Source organism: Ovis canadensis, chromosome 6, assembly GCF_042477335.2.
Source record: "Ovis canadensis isolate MfBH-ARS-UI-01 breed Bighorn chromosome 6, ARS-UI_OviCan_v2, whole genome shotgun sequence".
Classification (NCBI taxonomy): Eukaryota; Metazoa; Chordata; class Mammalia; order Artiodactyla; family Bovidae; genus Ovis; species Ovis canadensis.
Window position 1 is genome coordinate 131142177 of NC_091250.1, and position 23217 is coordinate 131165393.

General features: G+C 58.4%; 1 protein-coding gene across 3 annotated transcripts in view; it reads right to left on the reverse strand.

Annotated features, from left to right (window-relative positions):
* Positions 1-2453: 2453 nt before the first annotated feature.
* ACOX3 (acyl-CoA oxidase 3, pristanoyl) overlaps positions 2454-23217 on the reverse strand; it is a 50241-nt gene continuing 29477 nt past the window's right edge. The window contains exons 10-18 of one of the 3 annotated variants that reach the window (XR_011257570.1): positions 23021-23143; positions 21343-21463; positions 18521-18643; positions 18159-18272; positions 13802-13917; positions 9672-9846; positions 8127-8194; positions 5670-6087; positions 2454-3111 (exon numbers count right to left, since the gene is read on the reverse strand). Coding sequence is in view for 1 of the 3 variants with exons in the window: in XM_069593272.1 (XP_069449373.1) it covers positions 2992-3111; positions 5670-5756; positions 8127-8194; positions 9672-9846; positions 13802-13917; positions 18159-18272; positions 18521-18643; positions 21343-21463; positions 23021-23143 (1047 nt within the window). In the remaining 2 variants the exon portion in view is untranslated. The remainder of the gene's footprint in view (positions 3112-5669; positions 6088-8126; positions 8195-9671; positions 9847-13801; positions 13918-18158; positions 18273-18520; positions 18644-21342; positions 21464-23020; positions 23144-23217) is intronic. The other 2 variants (XM_069593272.1, XR_011257571.1) reach the window with 2 other exon arrangements.

A 23217-nucleotide genomic window follows, 5' to 3' on the forward strand; every position in this document is an offset into this window, starting at 1 on the left:
TCCATCCATCCCCCCACCCACCCACCACCCATCTATCCATCCCTCACCCCCCACCCCCCAACCCATCCATCTACCCACCCATCCCCCACCCACCCCCCATACATCCATCCCCCCACCCACCCACCACCCATCTATCCATCCCTCATCCCCCCACCCCCAACCCATCCATCCATCTACCCACCCATCCCCCACCCCACCCATCCTCCATACATCCATCCCCCCCATCCATCCCCCTACCCACCCAGCCACCCATCCATCCCCCACCCCCCACCCACCCACCCATCCATCCCCCACCCACCCACTCACCCATCCACCCACACACTCCCCCACCCACCATCCATACCTTCCCTCCAGGGCTTGCCAAGCACCTCCCCTGTGTGTGGCCTTGAGCCGGGAGCTGGAAACAGATGATTCAGACCTAGTCCCTGACCTCAAAAAGCTTTTAGACCAGTGGGAAGACCGACTACAAATGAGCCAGTGTGTCTAGGGCCCTGGGTTATTCATGTGTGGAGGGCAGATGAGTGACAGCTCAGCAGGGCAAGGGGCAGGCCACACTGTCCTCACCTTTGACCTTGACCCTTAACCTTAACCCTGGCACCCGCTCAGACACTCCTGGTGGTGGTGTGTGCACTCCTTTTCTGGGCATGAAAAGGTAACTTAAGGAACCACCCACGTAATTCCACCCATGTAATTCAGTCTTCAAAACCCAATTCTTTAAGGTTTTTTTTTTTTTTTGACTATTTTTAAAATCTTTATTACATTTGTTAAGGAGTTTGGTGAAAAAGCAGCTGCAATTTTGATCCATGAATTTTAAGTCATAACTAGGTTCAAACACATCTTAATTAATCATTAATGGGAACCATTACAATCAACATATTTTTGCCAATGAGAAATAAGTTTTTTAATTCCTGTGGCATAAAAATCCATGCTTCAGGATTGGATGAACTCTTGGAAAGCATTTTCTGCCACCGGCTGGTTGTGAAAGTATTTTCCCTGCAAAAAGTTGTCGAGACGCTTGAAGAAGTGGTAGTGGGCTGGGGAGAGGCCAGGTGAATACGGCAGATGAGGCAAGACCTCGTAGCCCAACTCGTTCAGCTTTCAAAGCGTTTGCTGTGTGATGCGCGGTCAGGCGTTGTCGTGGGGAAGGATCGGGCCCTTTCTGTTGACCAACGCCAGCTGCAGGCACCCCAGTTTTTCATAGATTCACCGAGCGTACTTCTCAGATGTAATGTTTTCACCAGGATTCAGAAAGCTGTAGTGGATCAGACCGGCATCAGACCACCAAACAGTGACCGTGACCTTTTTAGGTGTGAGTCTGGTTTAGTTAGGGAAGTGCTTTGGGGTTTCTTCTTGGTCCAACCACTTAAGCTGGTTGTATAATATCCACTTTTCATCACATATCACAATCCAGTAAAGAAACGGTTCATTGTTGTTGCATAGAAAACAGAAGACAACACCTCAAAAACTGTTTTAATTTGGGGTCAGCTCATAAGGCACCCACTTACTGAGCTTCTTCACCTTTCCAGTTTGCTTCAAATGCCGCATGACCGTTGAATGGCAGAGTCAACACTGACATCAACTCATTGACAGGGAGGTCTCTGACAACGTCCCGTGTAGTTGTAAGAGAATCGGCTCCAATGAGTCAGACGTGACTTAGCGACTGAAGACCACCACAGCGTAACCACGCTTATTTAAGGACGTCTTCCAGGATCAAACAGCTGAGCTCCACAGCGCACAACCACAGTTACTGCTGCACCAACCTCAACACAACATGACTTTCGTTTTATGTTTTGGTTTTTTGGCTACGAGGCATGTGGGATCTTATCTCCCTGACCAGGGGTTGAACTTGTACCTGCTGCTCAGCATTGGAAGGTGGAGTCTTAACCACTTGTCCACCAGGGAAGGTCCTCATAAATAATGCTTTCTCAGGCCCTTCACGTGCTCAGAGGTTTTTCTGGGCTCTTTTGGAAAATAAGAGCCACCTTTGTTCAGTACTAGTGTGCTCCGTGGGCACCACGGCAGGGTGGGGAGGGCACAGGGCTGCTGATGACAGAGGTCCTGAACCTCCCAGAGAGATCGAAAGCTGGGGGGCAGCGGGGGACGAGACAGGGCGGAGAGTCAGAGCCCACCCACCGGCCGACGTCCTGACCTGGGACGAAGGAATCATGGGTGGAGATGGCCATCAGCCTCCTCCATCAGTCCCCGCTGTCCGCAGGGCACTCGGGCCTGAGGGTGGACAGAGTGCAGAAGCGTGGGGCAAAGCCCCCACGGGGCCAGGCAGCCTGGGAGCTCCACTGCCTGTAGAAAGAAACTCATTCAAGTAAAAAAGTGACAACGTAACGTGCATACGACAGGGAGGTCAGGACATAAGGACGACCAGATCTGCAAATCGTTACGCATTTTTTATCCTTTGGAAACACTTCTTTGATGGAAACGTCTAGTTCCACATAAGATAGTAATAAACCTGATTTTATTTTCCTTCAAAATCTTCAACTATGCCATTCGGGTGGTCCACGGTGCAAATTAGTCAAGTTATGATATGATTTAATGACATGAGGAAGTCAAACTGGGGTGAACAAAGAATCGGACTGGCATCGTTCAGGGCTTAGTGAAGCAAAGCCTTGGAAGAAATCTCAGATGAAGGTAAAAGATCACCCAGCCAGAAAAATCCCAAATTACAAGCAGTCAGCTTCATAATCAGCATATGAAAATAGAATTATGCTAAAGCTCTAATTATCCAAAAGTGTTCAGTCTCTCAGGAAGACATGATCCTTTTCACCCAGCAAATGGGGATGACCCAAATCAGTCCTACCCTTTGGACATTACCCATCCTGGTGGGACTTGGGGCGGGGGGCGGGGCCAGGCCAGGATAAGCCGCTCCAGCTGTGGACTCAACAGGACAAGCAGCCAGGTAGAACTGCGGGTCTGGGGCTTCCAGAAGTGAACTTGAGGTCCAGGTGTTCACGGCCTGGCCAGATTTAGCCGGTGCTGCTACAGCTTTGATTTCAAACTTCCTACCACGGGCTTGTGGACCGCGAATTCCGCCCACCACGACGCCCGCTCCAGCACTTTGTTTTCCTGAAGGACGGCAGTCCAGAGGTTTTTATAGAGCTGTAAAAAATACATACATGATACACACAGATGGAATAAGAAAGACTCTGAGCGTCTCAATGCAACTGTGCATAACACAGGAAGCTCCGTCACTCCCTGGAAGCATTTTAAGATGATTTAAATTCAATTTGCATAAGCCCTTTCTTTGTCAGTAGAGGAAACTTGGGAAAATACAACTATCAAGGTCCCTAATGTGCACTCATGATGAAAACATCCTGCTTGGCCTTCTCTTTGGAAATTCCCGCGGATGGTGGATTCTGCAAGTCGGCATCGATCATTTGCTCTGAAATCTGTCCTTTCGCAGCCACGCGGCTAGCGGGTGGTGGCACGGCCAAGAGCAGGCTGACGGCTGGTCCTCTGGGCTCCCAGGCCTGGGCAGGCCCGGTCCCCTCTCTGCCCACCCCGACAGACTGAGCCCCCTAGGCCAGCCAGCCGCCGCCTCTGGGCCCCCAGGCGGGACTGCGCTCATTAGCCATCCTAGAGGAAGGTCATCAGCGGGCAGGCAGTCGCCTGACGCGTCCCTGCTCCCAGCACGGCCAGCGTCCAGGCCGAGGTCCGTCGAGGCAGGAAAGGGGCCAGTCTTACATCTGGCTGACATTGACAGATGTTACTTTCAAGAAGCTGCCCTCTCTCTGCACCTGCTAAACGCGCTCAGTGATTTCGCCCGCATGCTGCTATTCCTGGCTCCCAGGGAAACACAGACAAGGCTCTCTCCCTGCGGGGCATAAATCCGAGGCAGCTCCGCATGACCTGGACATGGCGCTTCCCTTAAAGATGGAGCCTCGGCCTCCGACAGCTGTGTCTGTCTGTCTAAAATGGATTTCCTACCTCGCACAGCACCCGGTGCAGACCTCGGCCCGTAACACTGGGAGAGACACGCACTGTGCTCTGCCGGGCGAGGCCCGGGGTGCTCTGGTCTCAATGTGGAGTCCAGGGCCCCACCTCAGGCCAGGGCAGGATGGCACGGCCTCCCCTACTCCGCAGTCGCCCGCCCGTCTGTGAGTCAGGGCTGCTGCCTGCAGAGGCACCCCGCCGCCCATACGGGGCTAGCGCTGCCAGGAGCCCGCATCCCGGAGGCCAGCTCCCGGCCCGGGGGCCGGTCAGCATGTCCTCCTCATGCTCCTGCTGGGCCCTGGACACACCAGGGACCAGGGTTCATACTCTCCTGCTTTCCCTCCAAGGAGCCCATCTTTGCCGCCTCCAGCTGGGCCAACTCAGGCGAACCTGCCTGTTCCCCCCGGAGGCTGGGTCTCTCCCTGGCAAAGCGGCCGCCTCAGGGGAGGACGCCTGGCCCAGCTAGACAGCCAGAGGACAGCCGGCTGTCCCCAGACGTGTGGTCCCTGCCTTCCTGAGTCGACGGGGGGCTCTTCTGACCTGCCCACCCCAACGCCTGCACTTCCATCCTAACCCTGGGTGTGGCTTGGGCTGGGCAGAGGTCCAGGTATCTGTCCCCTGGATGGACGGCAGTGTCTCCTGAGGACAGAGGGCTCCTGTCCCCTTGGAATGTCCCCTGGGGACAGAGAGAAGGCGCCTGCCCCCCAGCGTTCAGTCTCCTAGGGGAGCAAGATAAGCCTCAGGAGAAACAACACGATAGGCATGGGCCCTCACCACGTGACTTTAACACGGAAATGCCACGTCTCTGTGGAAACACAGGGACAACCACCCATGGGTGGTGCGGAGCCGGGGAGCAGTGAGCAGACCCGTGGGCGTCGTCTCGCACAGGCCTCTCCATGTGGTGGAGGTCACACAGGGCTGCCTGTGGGCTCAGGAAGGGGCACTGTGAGGGTCACACTGCAGAACAAAGTGGGGGACCCCCCTGCCGGGGGAAGAGGGGGGGATGCTTCACCTAAAAGCCGGAGGAGACCTCTTAGAAGAATGGCACTCCACTTAGAATGAAAGTGGGAACGCAGGTGCAAAGGCCCTGGGGTGGGAGTGAGCCCAGTCCAGCAGAGAAACAGGACAGCGGGCTGGAGTCTGGAGGGCGGGAGGGCCGTGTGACGACCCTGGAGGACCGGGCAGAGGTCAGCCCCAGTGGCGGGCGGGAGTGGGCAGGGATCTGGTACCACTTTGGTGTGAGGACTTCAAGGCAGCTTTAGAAGCAATCGTTCTGGGGCACGGGGAGGGCTGGGGGCAAAGGAGGAGCTTGGGCAGCCACCTGGGGGCTGCCCCGGAGGCCCAGGCAGAAGGGCGAGGGGATCAGGACGGCCGAGAGACGATCAGAAGGCCCAGGAGTGGGGCGGGCCCTCAGGAGAGTGTGCAAAGGCCACAGCTTCACACAGGCCCATGCTGACCTCAGCGTCACGGCCTAAGACAGTGGCGGAGCCACCCTGTCTCTCAGGGAAGGGCAGGCTGGGGGATGGCTGACCCGCCCACGACCACCCCAACTTCTCCCAGCTGCTCCCCCCTCCCTGCCGCCCACGTGATGCTGGAGACGGGCCCCCCCGCCCGCCCCCTTGCCCCCTTGCCCCCGAGCCCTGTTGCCATCTCAGCTCTGCCACAACTGCCCCGGGGCCCGGAGCGCCTCCCGCCACCCACGGGAGGAAGGCCGCTCTTCATACCTCGCCGTCTGCTCTGCCAATCGGTGAGTCCAGGATGAAGTCCGGAGGGGCGATGACGTCCACCAGGGCAACAGCATCATCTTTCAGCTGTTAGAAAACAAAGTCCGTACACTTGGCAACGCCCGGCATCTCCGTGGCAACCACCGAGTAACAGAGCCTGCAACCCACGAGCAACGGTAACCCCAGCAGGCGCGAGGCTCCACTCCTCAGGCACCGTCTTTCCGTTGGCCTGGGTTACAGGTTCCCCGAGTGTGCGTCTGAATATTTTCACCATGTTGCTATCCACTCAAGACTTCCAACGTTTTCTTTTTTTTCCAACAAGGTAGGGACTGCTCGTAAAACTGATGATTCTGCGGCTCACTAACTGGCAACTGTCTTCAGAGGTTTGTCTCTGAGCCCTGACTGATCAGGGCAATTACTGTTCCAACAGAGGAAAGTATGTCCAGAAAAAAAAAATGTAAGAGAAAAAGCATTTATAAGCCCCTGGAAAAGCCATCACCCCAATGTGCTTTGGTTTGCGGTAGTTTTATTACTCTCCCGCCCCGTTACACAAATTATTCGACAATATGACAAGTGGAATTTATATGAGTAGACGCCTAAGAATTTTCTTGAAATGCAAAAAAACATTTTTTACTTAAAATAATTGTGAAATGCCATATGCGGTATGCGTGCTTAGTCACCCAGCCGTGCCCGACTCTTTGTGACCCCGTGGACTAACAGCTCGCCAGGCGCCCCTGGCCCATGGAATTCTCCAGACAAGAATCCTACAGTGGGTAGCCATTCCTCTCTCCAAGGGATCTTCCCGACCCAGGGATCGAACGGGCGTCTCCTGCATCACAGGCAGATTCTTTACCGTCTGAGCCAGCAGGGAAGCCGAAAGATAAAACAGAGGACAGCATGCCTGAATGGGGACTGGAACCCTGGACCCTTGGATTAAAAGTCTGGTGCTCCACCGACTGAGCTATCCAGGTCCCGCCCAGTGGGTGAACTGAACAGAAGGCTGGGGCCAGGGCGATTGGAACAAGGCTGATTAAAGCAATCGCAGGGCACAGTCAGGAGAGGAGAGGAGCCCGCCTTCGTGGCTCAGGCGCTGCTCCACAGACCGCACGCCCTCGGCACCAAGGTCCCAGGGGGCGGGGGGCACGAGCCTGCCCCGCTTCAGGGAGAAACAACAGCACAGCAAGGTCCTGCCCGGGATCGGGGGTCGGCCAGCGTTTCACGCAGAGGGCCCATGGGAAAGAGCCCGTCTTTGCAGGCCGTGGGGGCCACTCTCAGCAGAGGTGACCGTAAGACAGCGAGGACACCCCGACAGGGAAGGAGCCGGCACCCCCTGCCCTAGCTGGCCCCGGCCCCACCTCCCGAGGCGGGACCAGGACTCAGATCCATCAGGCAGCTTGGGCCCAGGTACTGCCCCTCCACCTACCCCAGCCGCCAGCTCCACAGTCCAAACATCAAGTTGCACAGCAAAGGAAACGACTGCTGTTATTTTTTATAAAGGCAACTCATCCCCACAAAACACAAGAGGGAAACCCCTCCTGTTTAAGTTGACATGGCCCGAGCAGACAGAGCGACCCCAGAGACACCCTTACCCAGAACCCATGTAGGGAGAGAGAGGCACTTAGAAAGGAGCCTGGGGGGAGAGGGGCTTGATGCCAACAAGGACATCACCTGAGCTGCCTCAGCTCGGAAGCACGGAGAGGAGCCCAGCAGCCTCTCACCCGTAGCTGAGACACTTGGGTAGACATATCTGCCTTGTATACCACAGACAATACCCCAGACAGAGTGCCGGGGGGGCTCTGGTTCATGTCTGATAACCCAAAGCAGAGAAGCACCTCCGACTGCACTGCTTAATACCACAGCCAGGACACACGTGACGGCTGAATTAAAACTAAAGAAAACCCCAAACCCTTGGGCACGCCCGCCGCGGCTCTACCCATGGCAGCCCCAGGCGGCCGGTGCTGACCACACGGCCTCGGAACCTGTCCCTCCCTGTACCAAGCTCCAGTGGACAGAGCACCACCTGACCCCTCTGGGAGACGAGGGCAGAAGGACACAACAAAAAAATAAAAAGAAAATGCCACGAAATGAATTTAAATTGGAGGTAACTTGAAAGGCCGATGTTGCTGTAGAAAGCATCAGCGTGAGCTGGGTGTGCACGGGTCCCTCAGAGTGGTGCCTCCTGACTATCCCGACGTAAGCACATTCTCTGTAGTTTTCTTGGGTGTGCTAATGGTGGCGCTACTTTGGCTCAGTGGACATGAGTTTTGAGTAAACTCTGGGAGTTGATGATGGACAGGGAGGCCGGGCGTGCTGCAGTCCATGGGGTCGCAAAGAGTCGGACTCGACTGAGCTGAATGGTGGCACACACAGCAATGAGTGGGAAGCCAAGGTCACCAGATAGTAACAGCAGTGTGATCACATGTAAGTCGCATACGGACAGAAGGGATCACAACTCACCTGCGCACACAGGGCCAGGATGGCGCTCTCCATCAATTTACCTGCACGCTCACCGGAGAAGTAGCCGCCTGGAAGCACAGGGGGGTGACTCTGGGGTCTGGTACCCTCACCCCCAAGGATCAGTCGCTCAGTTGTGCCCGACTCTTTGGACTGTAGCCCACCAGGCTCCTCTGTCCATGGAGTCTTCCAGCCAAGAACACTGGAGGGGGTTACCATTCCCATCTCCAGGGGATCTTCCCGACCCAGGGATCGAACCCGTGTCTCCTGCCCTGCAGGCACATTCTTCACCACTGAGCCCCTGGGGAAGCCCAAACCCCCAAGCTACCCACGAACAGCACACACGTCACGAAACAGCCCATCCCGTGTGAAGGTGTCTCACTCCCGCTGCCTGGGCCCCGCTGTGACCCCTTTCCAGAAAGGTGAGGCCGGGCCCGGGGTCTGTGTCCTTCTCCCGGCCGGCCGGTTCACTGAGCAGGCGCTGGGGGGCGGGGTGGGGGTGGCGGTCACGGCTGGGAGCTGGGCATGCTGAAGCCCAGGAAGGGCAGCCGCACGGGGCCAGGGTGGAGGAGGAGGCAGGGCCAGCAGGCGGGGGTCCATGGGAGTGGACAAGACCCCAAGCAGAGCACTGGGCGGGGAAGCTGGGCAGGGTGGCAGGGGCCTGCGGCTCAAAGTGGCGTCCGGAGGCACGCGGGGGCGTCTGCAGCCACCAGGTGACGGGCTGGAGACCCGCCCCCTCGGCCTCGCCTCCCACACCCAGGCAGCCCGTGCTGCGCTGTCTCGCAGGCCCAAGGAGGGAGCGCCGAGCCTGCTGCAGAACTGGCTGCTGTCTCCTCTTTGCCACAGAGAACAGAGCCCACTCACTCAGAGCGGGTGGGCTCCTTTCCCCGCACCCCACCGCTCCCACCAGGGAGCCCTTGTATACCTCAACCGGTAAAGAATCCGCCTGCAGTGCAGGGGACCTGGGTTTGATCCCTGGGTTGGGAAGATCCCCTGGAGAAGGAAACGGCTACCCACTCCAGTATTCTGGCCTGGAGAATTCCATGGACTGCAAAGTCTATCGGGTCGCAAAGAGTCGGACACGACTGAGCGACTTAAAAAAAAAAGGGGGGTGGGCAACACCAGCCCCAAGGAGGAAAATGTGGGTTCTCTGCAAGGGGAGGGAAAAACATACCCCTCAGACAGCACAGATACATGCCTGGTGCGTGAGCAGGTACCCAGGACAGCTCTAGTATTAACACGTCATGGGGATGGTTTGGGAAAATGTCTAAAAAATGCTCCTTAGAAGGATAATGAAAACAAAGTTTCAAAAAAACTCAGGTTTATCCTGTTTCCACCCATCTTCCAGGAATCAGCCCTTTCCTCACCTCCTACGGAAAGCCCTCCTGGGTTGCCCGCCATGGCTCAGCCCTATGGGCACCACCCTGGCGCTGCTGTGCCCCTGGCGGTTCCCCTCACCCATGGCCTCTGGGTTCATCAGCTCCGTGACGAGCACTCAATAAGCCGCATAGAAGGAGCCCCCCATGCAGCTCCAGGGCAGGATCTTACCTCGGTAGAGCAGGGCAGTGTGCTGGCTCAGGGACCAGAGGGCGTAGAGGGCACTGAGCCGCTGGAGCACGGCCCGCAGCGGGGGCGGCACGCGGGGCTGGTGCGTGTGCTTGTGGAACCTGCGCGCGACCGTGAGCTCCAGGAACGCCAGAGCCAAGGGCCGGCAGTGGTACACCTGCAAGGGCACGGAGCTCGCGTTCAGGGAGGGCACGGCGCTCGCGTTCGGGGAGGGCACACTGGGGCCTGCGTGCCGGCAGCACCCGGGGCAGTGGGCACAGCCAGCCGGGGCTGGGCAGCACCTCTGGGGAAAGGGCGGCAGGAACACAAGCCCGCCTGCAACAGCTGCTCGGGACCTCGGGCCCAGCGACCCCACTCAGCTCAGCGCTGTCTGGGACCTGGGTGACCCCACAGCTGACACACAGCCGCCACGGGCTCGCCTGGGTCGTCCTGGCACTAGGGACTGGGGCGTCCCCGGGGAGGTGGGCTCCCCGAGGGCACAAGGTCAGTTCTCTTGCACTGAGAACCACACGGAAGGTTTTCCATACGCTCCCTGGACTCACCTGAAAGCAACGTCAGCCTCTCCCGGGGCCTGGCCCCGCCCCCGTCCCCCAAGTTTCTCAAGTAAACAGCCCCTCTCTCCCACTTCCATCACGTCCAGAACTAAGGGAAGGGCTCCACGGAGGGCCAGCCGGGTTGCACTCGCGTGTGAGTCCCGATGCTGGCTCGGTTTGCGGAAGCAGGAAGTCACCACGGGGCTTCTGGCCCCAGCTTTTTCTCTTTTAACCAAGTCAACACATCTGCTCATCGTTAGCTTTGCTCGCCAGCTTTTCTTTCCCTTCTCTCGTTTATCAGTTTACTGCTTTTTTTTTTTAAATTAGAACAATTACACATGCATTTCTCATCTGTTATAATGAGCATGCCTTGCTTTTGAAATTAATCCAGCAAAGGGGTGACCCAGGATGGGGGAGGAAAGAGACTCCTATTCAATGCCTGTATGACTTCGCCCCAGAATTCTTGGTGGCTCAGGCAGTAAAGAATCCGCCTGCAGTGCAGGAGACCTGGGTTCAATCCTTGGGTCGGTAAGATCCCCTGGAGAAGGGAATGGCCACCCACTTCAGTATTCTTGCCTGGAGAACCCCGTGGACAGAGGAGCCTGGTGGGGTCCATGGGGTCGCAAAGGGTCGGACACAACAGAAGCGGCTGAGCACACATGTGCACCAGCCAGAATCCACAGAGCGGGGTCCAGAATACGCTCCGGGGAGGCAGGGGGTTGTGGTCGCCGAGGGGGCAGGGCTCTGAATTAGGCCTCCTCCTCACTTTCAGGGCAAGCACTGGGTCCTCACTTCCGAGGCCAAGGCTCTCCCAGGGTCTGCCTGAGAACCAGGCACCCTCGGGAGGGAATTCAGGGGAGGATGTTCCCCAGGCCAGTCTGCCTGGTCTGATCCGAAGACCCCCCTGCGCCTCTGACACCACCAGGTCACACGGCCTGCGTCCCCGTGTCCTGCCTGCAGAGCCAGCCGGGCCTTCAGGGCAGCTGCCCCCTCGTGCTCAGCGTGTCGTGGGTACCTTTGGAGGGAGAGAGACGCAGAGAGGGGAGCGTGCTCACAGGAGGGGAGCTGACGAAGCTGATAATGGAGGCGGGCGGGGGGTGCTCCCCCCAACCCGGGGCCAGGCACTAACCTAAGAGCCCCCAGGGCATCACCTCAATCCGCCCTGGACCCCGAGGGTGAAACAAGGTCAAGCCATCAGCGACTGGTAGAGACACAGTCGGTGCAGGTAGGCCGGCCCCCGTGTGCGCCCTCAACCTCTCCGAGGGTGGGTGTCCCTGAATTAATCCCCAGCCCCCGGGGTGCTCACGTGCCATGGGCTCCTCTCCACTTGGGGCGACTCTCCCTGCGAGTCCCAGCCCAGGACTGAGTCCAAACTCTGCTCTCCTCTACTCGCACCTTCTCCACCACGCGGATTTTCTAGAGTCAATCACACTGTGCTCATCCTATCTTTCCGAGAAAGCAGCACACGGTCAGCTTCGGCCATGGCATCGGCTGGTGCGGGCCTGGAAAGGCGGCCCCACCTCTGGCGTGGCTGCCCTAAAAACGCAGTGAGCTCTGAGTACCCGGTGGGCCAGCTCAGGGCCCAGCCCCTGGAGTCGAGGGGCCGGCTTCCAATTCCACTTGGCGTTTACGAGCCTTTGTGTACGGGCAAGTGGCTCTCATCTCGGGCCGAGCGTCTTGGTCTGTGAGAGGCAGCAGGAGGGAGCTGGCCCGCGGGCGCTGCCGTGAGGAGCAGCGACAGACCTCAGGGGTCCAGCACCTGCACCGCGCCCCACGAGCTCCTCTCCCCGGCCTCAGTCCCCGGAATCGGACACGCACAGGCTGCTGTGTGTTCCTCCTGGGAGAAGTTCAGAGGAGGCCATCAGCCGCCTGGGGACACGGGCCCTGGGGGTCGCCCTCCACGACCTCCTTGCCCAGGCCAGGAGCATGCTCAGGTGTAGACCGTGTCCACAGCTGACCCCGATGACGGCACCAAGGGCAGGCTGGACGGCTCTCCTGGCTTCTCATCGGGCCACCAAGCTGCTGTCTGAGAATCCCAATGAGCAGCTGTGGAGAAGGTGGTGCGTGGGCAGCACATAGGGGGCCTGGACCATCACAGGGACTGAGGAAGGCGGGGCATGGTGGGCCTGGAGGGTCACGGGGACCCAGGAGATGGTGCATGCGGGGCCTGGAGGGTCACGGGGACCCAGGAGGCAGCATGTGGGGGGCCTGGAGGGTCACAGGGACTCAGGAAGGCGGGGCATGGTGGGCCTGGAGGGTCACGGGGACCCAGGAGATGGTGCATGCGGGGCCTGGAGGGTCACGGGGACCCAGGAGGCAGCATGTGGGGGGCCTGGAGGGTCACAGGGACTCAGGAAGGCGGGGCGTGGAGGGCCTGGAGGGTCACAGGGACCCAGAAAGGCAGCCACACTGGGCCAGGGGCACGCAGGAAGTGTCTGAAGGGAGACACATTAGGACCGAGGTTCCCGGAGCCACAGAGAGTGGACCTGCTCCCCAGACTGGAGGCCCCACTGGCTCGGGGGTTCTTGGCCAGGCCCAGTTTGCCCCCCCAGGGTGCCTGGCACTTTAAGGAGATAGTCTGGGGTTGTCACAACTCAGGGGTGCTGTTGGCATTTTAGTGAGCAGAGGCCTGGTGCTGCTGAGCCCCCCACAGTGCACATACAGGCCCCCCCAAATCACACAGCTCCAACATCCATAGGGGTAAGAGCCTTGTTCCAGCTCCTGTACCCTCTGCTTCCCTTCCAAGTCCTCACACTTAGCGCCCACCCCTGACTTCTCCTGGACGGACTTCCTTGCCATCAGAGATCTGCCCACAGTATTAACAGACCTGGGCCAGCGCCCACGAAGGGTCCTATGAGGTGCCTGCACTGGGGCCGTGGTGGGGGGCACAGAACAGAAACTCTCGGGGGCAGTCCTAGCCTGCACAGCCCAAGCTGCTCCATGACCAGTGTTTCTGCCGCTCCGCGATCATTAAAAGCTCCCAAGAGATGCCGGTAGCTGGACACTGCAGGCCAGGAAGGCCTGCTGCCCACTCCCTGCACGGGTCCCTCTCTCACGATTCCTCACCCCCGATAAACCTCGAGGCCCAGGGAAAACATTCCAACCCAGGTATCAATTTCTGGTGCGCTCTGATTCCCGAGTATATTTGCATTTTAACAAGTTACGAATAAGTGTCAGTCGCTCAGTCGTGTCCGACTCTTGGCAATCCAATGCACTGTAACCCACCAGGACCCTCTGTCCATGGAATTCTCCAGGCCAGAATACTGGAGCAAGTTAGCCTTTCCCTTCTCTGGGGGATCTTCCCGACCCAGGGATCGAACCTGGGTCTCCTGCCTTGCAGGCAGAGTCTTTACCAGCTTAGCCACCAGGGAAGCCTCAGTTACAAACACCAGGCAGAGATGAGCTCTGAGCTGTCCAAGTCTGGGCACCAGCCACATGGTGTAGGGGAAAGGGATGGGATCAGGGCTCGGCTGGCTCGGGAGCATTGCTGGTCCCGACGGCAGAGAGCCAGAGAGGACGCGGCGGTGCAGGAATCAGGAGCAACTCCCGAGAAGAGCAACTGCCGAAACAGACACGTACCTGACAGTCGTTTCTGGCTTCAAAGTCGCTCTTCCCCGAGCGCGTCTCTTGACTGAGCTTCTGGTGACTCTCACGGAGCAGGTAGCAGACCAGCCACTCGTATGCCGCCAGCGGGACTTCAAAGTGAGAAACGGAGAGACGCGTGAGTGCAGGGCGTCTCCCCCTGCCGCAGCCTCAGCCCTCACACTGAGTGAGAGAGACGCGTCCAGTTCACAGACCCGGAATCTGCGCCCACCCGCCTCCCACCCCTCGGTGGTGGTCAGGCTGAGACAGGCGAAGGGGGCGCGCGCTTCCTGGCTCTGCTGTGAGGCCGGCCCTAGTTCTACACGGTTCTAGCAACCAGAGTCCACGAGGTCATGGAGCTCCTTCTGGGCTTGTTGCTGTTCAGTCGCTAAGTTGTGTCTGATTCTTTGTGACCTCATGGCTCCTCCGTCCTCCACTGTCTCCCGGAATTTACTCAAACTCATGTCCATCTAGTCGGTGATGTCATCCAACCATCTCATCCTCTGTCGTCCCCTTCTCTTCCTGCCTTCCATCTTTCCCAGCATCAGGGTCTTTTCAAATGAGTCAGCTCTTCGCATCAGGTGGCCAAAGTATTGGAGCTTCAGCTTCAGCGTCGGTCCTTCCAATGAAAATTCAGGAGTGATCTCCGTCAGGATGGACAGGCTGGATCTCCTTGGTGTGCAAGGGACTCTCAAGAGTCTTCTCCAGCCAGCACCACAGTTTGAAAGCAGCAATTCTTCAACACTCAGCCTTCTTTCTGGTCCTTTGGGGGTAACCACCTCATCCGCGATGAAGATACACAGTCCGGGGATGAAACTCGGACCTGCACGATGTCAGGGCGACTTTCTGGCATGTGGTCGGGGAGTGGAGCCCCGTCCACCTGGCGGGCCAGGCCCTGGGCCTCACCTCAGGCCTCCTGAGACCTCACCCCCTCCTCCGGCTCCTAAGGGGAGAGGAGAGGAAGCTGCTGACGGGGGTGTGGATGGACAGGGACCGGCTGGAAGGGGCTGGAGGGAGACCCCCATCTTCCCAGCCCGGCCCAGCACTGTGCCTGCATCTGTGGGTCCTTCTGTCTTCACATATCACCGGTTCCGAGGGCTTGGGTGACTGAGAGCACCCAGCCTGGCAGGGCTGTTCCTGCCCCCTCCAGTGAGGACCAGGCGACAAGGAGGCACCCAGGCACGTGGAGAGGGAGCAGGGGGTGGGGGTGGGGTCTGAGCTGGCTGCGAGGCTCTGGGTCCACGCTCTCATTCCCTTAGGGGGATGAGACCAGGCAGAGGGCCCAGGCCTGAGGGGCCCGCAGCTGCTCTGGACCCCCAGGACCGACCTGGGGGCGCTGGGCCTGGACTCAAAGGCTGGACGCAGGGGCCCTGGGATTTCCCTCTGTGTGGCACAGCCTGTTCCCTGGGAGGACATCCTGTAGTACCCACTGCAGACCTCCAACCGTTTCGTGCTGCCGTATGGGTTAACAAAGCTCATAGCACAGCTGAGCTTTCCATTAACGAGCACACGCTCCATCTCAGAGGCCCGAGGAGCCGAAGGCTCAGAGGCTGCAAGCAGCCCAACCAGCTCACACAGCATGTGTGTGTGAGCCTAGCAAGGTAGGTTGGGGGGTGCGGAAGCTGACACAGGGCACCCCTCCCAGAGTTCTGCCGGGTATGGTGGCTGGAATGGGGCCCCCAAAGTCATGTCCAAGTCCCGGCCCCCTGAACCTGTGAGTGTGCTCTCACTTGGGCAAAGGGTCTCTGCAGAGAGGGCACTTCCTCCTAATACCTTATGGGGAAATGGAGGCTCAGAGAGGGTGAGCATCCAGCCCAAGGTCACACAGCTGTCTCCAGAACCTGAGCCCAGTTTCTCTGAACACATGATGTGATGCACCCCCACTGCCCTGTGACCCTCGGACCCACACAGCGGTCAGAGCAGCCAGCCAACCGAGTGTCAGTGGCTCAGTGCTGTCTGACTCTTTGCGACCCCACAGACTGTGGCCCGCCAGGCTCCTGTCATGGGGATTCTTCAGGCAAGAATGCTGGAGTGGGTTGCCATTTCCTTCTCCAGGGGCTCTTCCCAACCCAGGGATGGGACCCCAGTCTTCTGAATTGTAGGCAGATTCTTCACTGTCTTAGCCGCCAGGAGAGCCCAGCCAACCCACGGCACTCCAATTATCTGATACTCTTGCGAGTGAGGAGCCAACGAGAGGAAAGAGCTGGATCTCACGTGATCACATGGTGTGCGGGGCCCCAGCGCTCAGGCCCATTTGTTAAACGCATCCTCGGCACACACGCACCCACAGCACATAAATCAGAGGCAGCGGGCGGAGAGCCGCCCTGCCCCTCCCGCTCCAAATAAACCTTCTAATTCCTGAAGGGAAAAAAAAAAATCTCCTGACCTTGCAAACAGGCCTTGCTCAACCCTGGAAAGGTCCTGCGTGTCCCGTCCTGCAGAGCCCCAGGGTCACATGTCACTAGTGGGACTTCTACCAAAGATGCAGCTGAGACGAGGCCTGGCCCCCAGGTCTTGGGTTTAAATGATCGAGCACCCTGAGGATGAAGGGAGGGCCGCGAGCTTTGGGCTCCCTTCTCCCCGTGGAGAACGTCGTCAGGGTTCCTTCCACGCCAAGCCGCCTCTGCCAGATGAGTTTTGCTTGTGCTCTTCCCTCCAGAAGATGTTTTCACTTGGTTGGAACGAGTGAAAATTAGAGCACTCACAGGAAAAACAGATGACGCGGCCCTGGCACCCTTCCTGCCGCTGTGCACAAAGCAGCTTCTGCGTTCACAGCGCCAGCGAGCAGGGCGGGGTGGTTGGGGGGAGTGTGGCAGGCCTGAGCGGGGGTGGGGGGTGGACACGGCAGGCCCCGTGACATGTCCAAGTGCTGGCCGACCACGTGTTTATGCTCTGATTTTACTATGGGGGACGGCTTTGGGGAGGGGGGAAATTCCGGTGGGGTGGATGTTACGAGAATGATGAGGTCATTTCCTGGGCTTCCTGGAGCAACATCTGGGGGCTCCAGAACCATCAGAAAGACCTTTGGGTGTGTCCCAGCATCCTCCCAGCTCTTTAAAAACAGAGATAAAGAAGGTGTACTGTCAGAAAAGCTGTAACAAAGGGTGGTGAGGGAGCCGAAGCAGTGACGAGCAGAAACGCCTCTGCTTGTTGCTGTCGATGAAAATGGAGGACAGACCCGCTGGCAAGTGGGCCCGGCCCGGGTCCGACGCTTGCTCCAGCTGCACACGTGGACTGGGCGGCCGAAGCTCCTCTCCTGGAGACCCGGGCAGCGGCGCAGCTTGGCAGGGCCACACACACACACACACACACATACACACACACACACACCCCACACACACACACACACACACACACACAGCCCACAGCTGGGGATGCTGTGATGGGTCACGTGCCCTTTGGGTACGTGGAGGCGGCTCCTTCATCCAGAGGACTGCAGGAGACACACACACTCTGTAAGCCAGGTGCCCTCCTGCCACGCCAAAGGCTCTTTGCTAACAGTGTTCACGGGAACGTAACGGCGTCTCAACAGCGATTTCTGTGATGAAAACTGCGGCTGGGACAGGGTGGGGTGCCTGCATGTTGCGGGCCGGTCCCGAGCCCTGCGTGGAGCCGAGCGCTGTGCTGGCTGCACCCGCGTGTCCCCACCGCGTCACCAGCCAGCAGAGGCGGTGCGTCCCCATCCGGGGCGGGGCAGGACGATGGGGTTGCGCCCAAAGCCCCACGGCTGGTGCGGGTCCAGGAGTGGGCCCAGCACCTCCATCTCCGGCAGCTGGGCTGCCTGTCCGGCTCCTGGGTGGCCGGCCAGAGGGTCAGCTTCTGGCCATCTATGGAGGGGGGCAGCGTGTGCCTGAGGGTTGGGTGGGGCCACAGAGGCGGGCCCCGAGGTGCTTGGCCACAGGGGTCCCGGGGGGGCAGAGGGACACATGCCCACTGAATCCCACAAAGGGGGCGGTGAAGACTTTGCAAGGCTCCGCTGTGGCGTGAAGCTGCTATTGTGGACACGGGAGTTGACAGAAAGACATGTGGGCCCTTGCGGGAGGAAGGTGCATCCTTCAGACGTCATTAACACGCGGTAGGGAGGGGAGGGGCTGTAACCACCCCTGCTCTTTCTGTGAGGTCTCTCCTTGACCACTCACTGTGAGGCCAGGGGAGGGGGGTGGGTGGGAGCCGGGACTCCAGGGAGGGGAGAGCAAGCTCCCTTCTCTCCATTGCTGGCTTCAGCACCTGAGTCAGCACCGGACGCAGGAAGTATCCACAGACGAATCATCACTGAATGAATGAGGTGGCAAAGCAACAGGCTGCTGCCCGCCAGGCACGGCGCACCTGCAGACAGGGAAGGACGTGCATTTACCTGAGGAGTCCAACAGGTCCTCGGGGCTGGAGCCCTCGAACCTCCTGCCAAGGATGTCTGCATAGCCGTCCAGAAAGTCCACGGTCTTCAGGGGGCTCTCGATGCGGGCACCACCTAGGAGCACAGCCGGTGACTCTAGGGAGAGCCAAGGACCCCCACCCCAGGGCATGTCTGGCAGACGAATCCCGCCCCCCTCCCCCACCGCCACCTGCCCCGCCCATCACTTCAGAAGCTGGTCCAGCCCCATCTGATTGCATGTTTCCTGCCTGCCAACACAGAGTCCGTCCTGACAGAAGAGCCGGCTCAGGGGGCCCTGGGAACCCCCTCACCCCGCAGGGCTGCAGGGGTGCCAGCCACCTCACCTCGGTCCCGGCGAGCCAGCAGGCCAAGCAGGTAGCTGCTGGTCTGCTGCAGCAGGACGTTGTTGTCGCCTTCGTACGTGCAGTTGGGGTCGTTGTCGTCTCTGAGGTCGCCCAGTCGGTTCACTGCAAAGGGGTGTGCTCATCACTGGGGCTGCGGGCAGGAGAGATGCCCCCACCCCCTGCCATCGGGGACCCTGAGGTCAGGTCCCAGGCCCAGCCTGACTGGACGAAGCACTTCCTGCCCTCTCCAGGTCCAGCTCCGTCCCCAGCCAGCGGTGTGCCCCATCCATCCGGCTGCTGCCTCTTCAAGGACACACTGGGAGCACCCGCAAGGTCCCCGGGAAGCCCTGTGCTGCACTCAGGAAGCGTCCACTGCCACCAGCAACCCATCACCACCGCTGCACTCAGGAAGCGTCCACTGCCACCAGCAACCCATCACCACCGCTGCACTCAGGAAGCGTCCACTGCCACCAGCAACCCATCACCACCACGAGTCATGGATCGCCTGACAAAGCTCCCTCCGGGGGGCCACTGACAGAGTGGACTACCTGGGCGGGTGCCCTTCTTCCTCGTACAACCAAAGGCACCCTTCTCTTTACACGAGACGTCTCAAATATCTGAAGACGACGCTTCTTTTTCTCTTGCCTTTCCTACCAGTGAAATAACCCAATTCCTTCGCAGAGTTCATACAGGATTCTTCCCAGACCCTCCCCACCTGGGTCCCTGGCATATTGATAGAATGTTCTCCAGATGTGAGGCTGAGATGGGAGAATGGGTAAGACCCCCAACTTCTCACAGTCACACACTGCTGTGAGCAGCCCGAGAGGGTGTGAGGGAGCTCTGTAGCAGGTGCGAGGCTTGTGGTCACCTGTGACACCCTGATCGTCTTCTGCTGCCTTGCTGCCCCATGCCACAGTCAGAGCACTGGATGCGACTATCTGAGAGCGACCTTAGAGAGACGACCAGAAACTGACACTAAAATCCAGATAAAGGGCTTTACGTTTATCCCTGAGTTTGGCCACACTGGCATCAGCCCAGAAGGAGCTATGTGATGACACTTGACTCAGTCATTTCTGCTGTCTGCGGGCTGCATGATTCAAGCTCCTCATTCTAAACTATTTATAGCGTCTCTATGAGCTGTAACAACAAACAAAAACTACAAAGAACAGTGCACAGAAGACAAAGCGCACGGGCGAGAGACTTCTGTGGCGCCACGGCTGCCCACACGCCAGGGACACGGACAGCGGAGAAGCTGAGCGCCCCCCACCCCGCCTGCCGCCCACCGCACGAGGAGGAGCCAGGCGCTTCCTCACCAAAAGCACACAGCTATCTACAGAGTGTCGCCGAGATGCTCAGACTCAACCAGGGGCTAAAAGGCTCCGGAGGAATAAACCGTCAGGGAAGTTCTCTGCCACAGACTCAACCAGGGGCTAAAAGGCTCTGGAGGAATAAACCGTCAGGGAAGGTCTCTGCCAATTCCACTGCGGTCTCGTCTGAGTCACCAGACTTTACCCATCGGTGACTGAAGATCGGCACATGGGAAGTTAGGCAGGTAAGCTGCAAATAGTAAGGATGACTACAATAATAATGGGCTTTTCTGACGACTCAGACAGTAAAGAACCAGCCTGCCATGCAGGAGACCCGGGTTCGATCCCTGCATTGGGAAAACCCCCTGGAGAAGGGCATGGAAACCCATTCCAGTACTCTTGCCTGGAGAATCCCATGGACAGAGGAGCCTGGCGGGCTGCAGTCCAAGAGCTGGACATGACTGATCGACTAACGCTTTCACTTTCGTAATAATAATAATAGATCAGAGTAACGGGGCACAGGCCCCCTGCCACACGTTGTCTAAACCCTTCAAGTGTGTTCATTCACTCCCTCGCTGCAGAACCCCTGTCGCGCCATGCTATCCTCAGCCCCATCTTAGGGAGAAGAACACCAAGGAGCAGTGTGTGGGGTCAGCTTGCCCTCAGATGCGCAGCCAGCAGTCAGCAGAGAGAGACAGAGGACCCAGGACCTGGGCCTGGCCTGTCGGTCACCTGCTCTGTGTGCCATCCACCAGCTGCTCAGATAGCCACCGCCGCCAACAGAAGTGAACGCTGAGTCTCAGAATGCTTCATCAGAACAAAGCGTGGTGCCAGGGAACTGCCAAGCCATTAACTAGCAAGTTCCAACTCAGATGAATGGATAAGCTCCCTTCCGTTCTGGTTTTCAGTCTCCACGCTGCCTTGTGACCCCCAGGTTTCGGCCAAGGAACATCAGGTGGCAGGGAACCGAGGGATGAGACGAGGGCAGGGCCCGGCCAACCTGCTCTGGAAAGTTCCAGAAGGTAAATGTCTTAGGCTCTGCCGAGATATCTCAGCTCTGCAGGAGCAGGAACACGGCCACAGGAAGTGTGTAAACAAGTGGCCACGGCCGGGTGCCGATAAATCATTATTTACAAAAATATATATCCACAGAAAAAGCCTTTGGCCCATAGGCTGTTGTGTGCTGACCCCTGACCTTGCGATGACCCCTGGTTGGTCATGAGCTGACCCCTGGTTGTGCGCTGACCCCTGGCCATGCATTGACCCCTGGTCGGTTGTGCGCTGACCCCTGGTTGTGAGCTGACCCCTGGTCAATTGTGAGCTCACCCCTGGTTGGTTGTGCACTGACCCCTAATCGTGCGCTGACCCCTGGCCATGCATTGACCCCAGGTCAGTTGTGCGCTGACCCCTGGTCTTGAGTTGACCCCTGGTCGGTCATGCGCTGACCCCTGGTCGGGTATGAGTTTCATGGTAGGGATGAGGACAGAAACCAGCCCACGTGTCTCTGAGACCTACTGGCCAGGTAGCCGTGTCCTCCACATGCCTCTCGGCACTCCTGGATCCCCCGCTGGGCCGTCCACGAGGCCAGGGGCTTGCCGGCCGACGACAAGGCGTGGATCTCGCGTCCCAGCTCTGCCTTGGGAGGGAGAGAAGCCAACAAGATCAGGGGAAGAGAGGCTCCGACCCCAGAGGGCAGGGGACAGTCCAAGCTCAGCCTCAGAGACCTGCGCCCCTTCCAGTCTGACCCCAGGTGGCTGACAACTACAATAGTAGGAACCCAGTTTTAGCTTAAAAAGCAGGATTCATCTACCTGTGGATACTCTGCGGTCTAGTCACACAACCTCCTAGCACTGAAGATAAACCACCGCGGCTGCTCAGTGGGTGAACCCTGGTGGGGAGGCTGATCGCGGAGGGCCATGCATCATGACTCAGAGTGCATGAAGTTCACAGTGCGAGCCTGAGGGACGGCTGTTCAAGCCCTCGTCGTTCACGGGAGACGAGGAGGAAACCCAAGGGAAGGGACTGACACGGCGCTGACTCGCTGCCCCTGGGGAGAGGGCGGGGGGCAGCCCCAGAGGGGTACAAAGCCCTGGCCATTCAGGGCCCCTGTGCAGGCCCCACTCGGGGCCCCTAGCTTTAACACATCTAGTAAACATTCTTTTACTTCAACGTGATCATTAGTAACAACAATTACAAGAAAGACACACCTACACACACACCTGCGGAATAAGGTGCTGGGCTTTGCCAGCATTTTCAGCTTCACAGAAGTGCTACCTTGTAACCCACGCCTGGGTTGAACTACTTTTTCTGAGCTTCAGAAAAAAAAAACAGACCACGGTGACACTTGAAACATTATTAACAGGACAATTCCATTGTCAGCTGGCAAAACTTCAGTGACTCATGTTTGGGGGGGAAAAATGCATTAGCTCCACATTCCTGATGAAATGGTCCTCGGGGTCACATCAGCCTGACTGCGCGGCTGTGCACCCTGCCAGCCCCCCGCCCCTTCACCCTCCGCCTCTCGACGCCTGGGTGTCTATGCTGGATATTCCAAAACGTGCTAATTTGATACAGGCTTTTCAGGGCGTGGTCGGTAAGCCCGCCCTCTGTAGCATTTCTGGTGAGTTTTCAGATGCACTTGCGCTGTGCCTTTTCGCAATGCCCAGGAGGCAGTGTGAAAGCAGAACAAAAATCAACACGGGAGGCATCCATACATGGAAATTAGCAGAAGACCCTTTCTGTGCAAAGGGGCTGATCTCAGCGGGTCTGCACGCTCGCATCTGGCACAAAGCCACGCCTGTCAGCTCACATCCAGTCAGCTGGACACAGACCTTTTGTGGGGTTGTTTACAAAAGGATCAGAACCGTGAAATCCACGGAGGGGGCCGGTAATGTGGATTTTGCAAAAGCATCCTGTTCTCCAGAGAACAACAGCTGAACTCACAGACGGGAACCAGGAGCCGTGTCAGCACGTCCTTGAGAACGGGGGATGCGGACACGTGCCGACTAGGCCCCCATCCCCGCGACGGGCTCCGGGAGGACATGGCGCAGGGGTCAAGTCAGACGAGCTTGCATCATCCCCGCAGATCCACACACCCATGCTGTTTTGAGAGAAAGGCTGAGCCTGCCCTGTTCAAACCCAGTGAGATATAAATGAGGATAAACGCTGCAGAGAAAAAGCAGGGGGCTCTCACCTGCCTGACACTCCGGTCTTTCCCCAGGAGGCCTCGCTGAAGCTCCCCCAGATCCAGGAAGAGTGATTTGGAAAAGTGGTCCAAGGCGTAGGCGGCAGCCAGGTACGGCAATAAGCGCCATTGCTGAAATGGACAAATACCCACCTGAACACCCCACGTCCTCGGCAGGGTGGGGGTGGCCGGAACCCACCCCCACG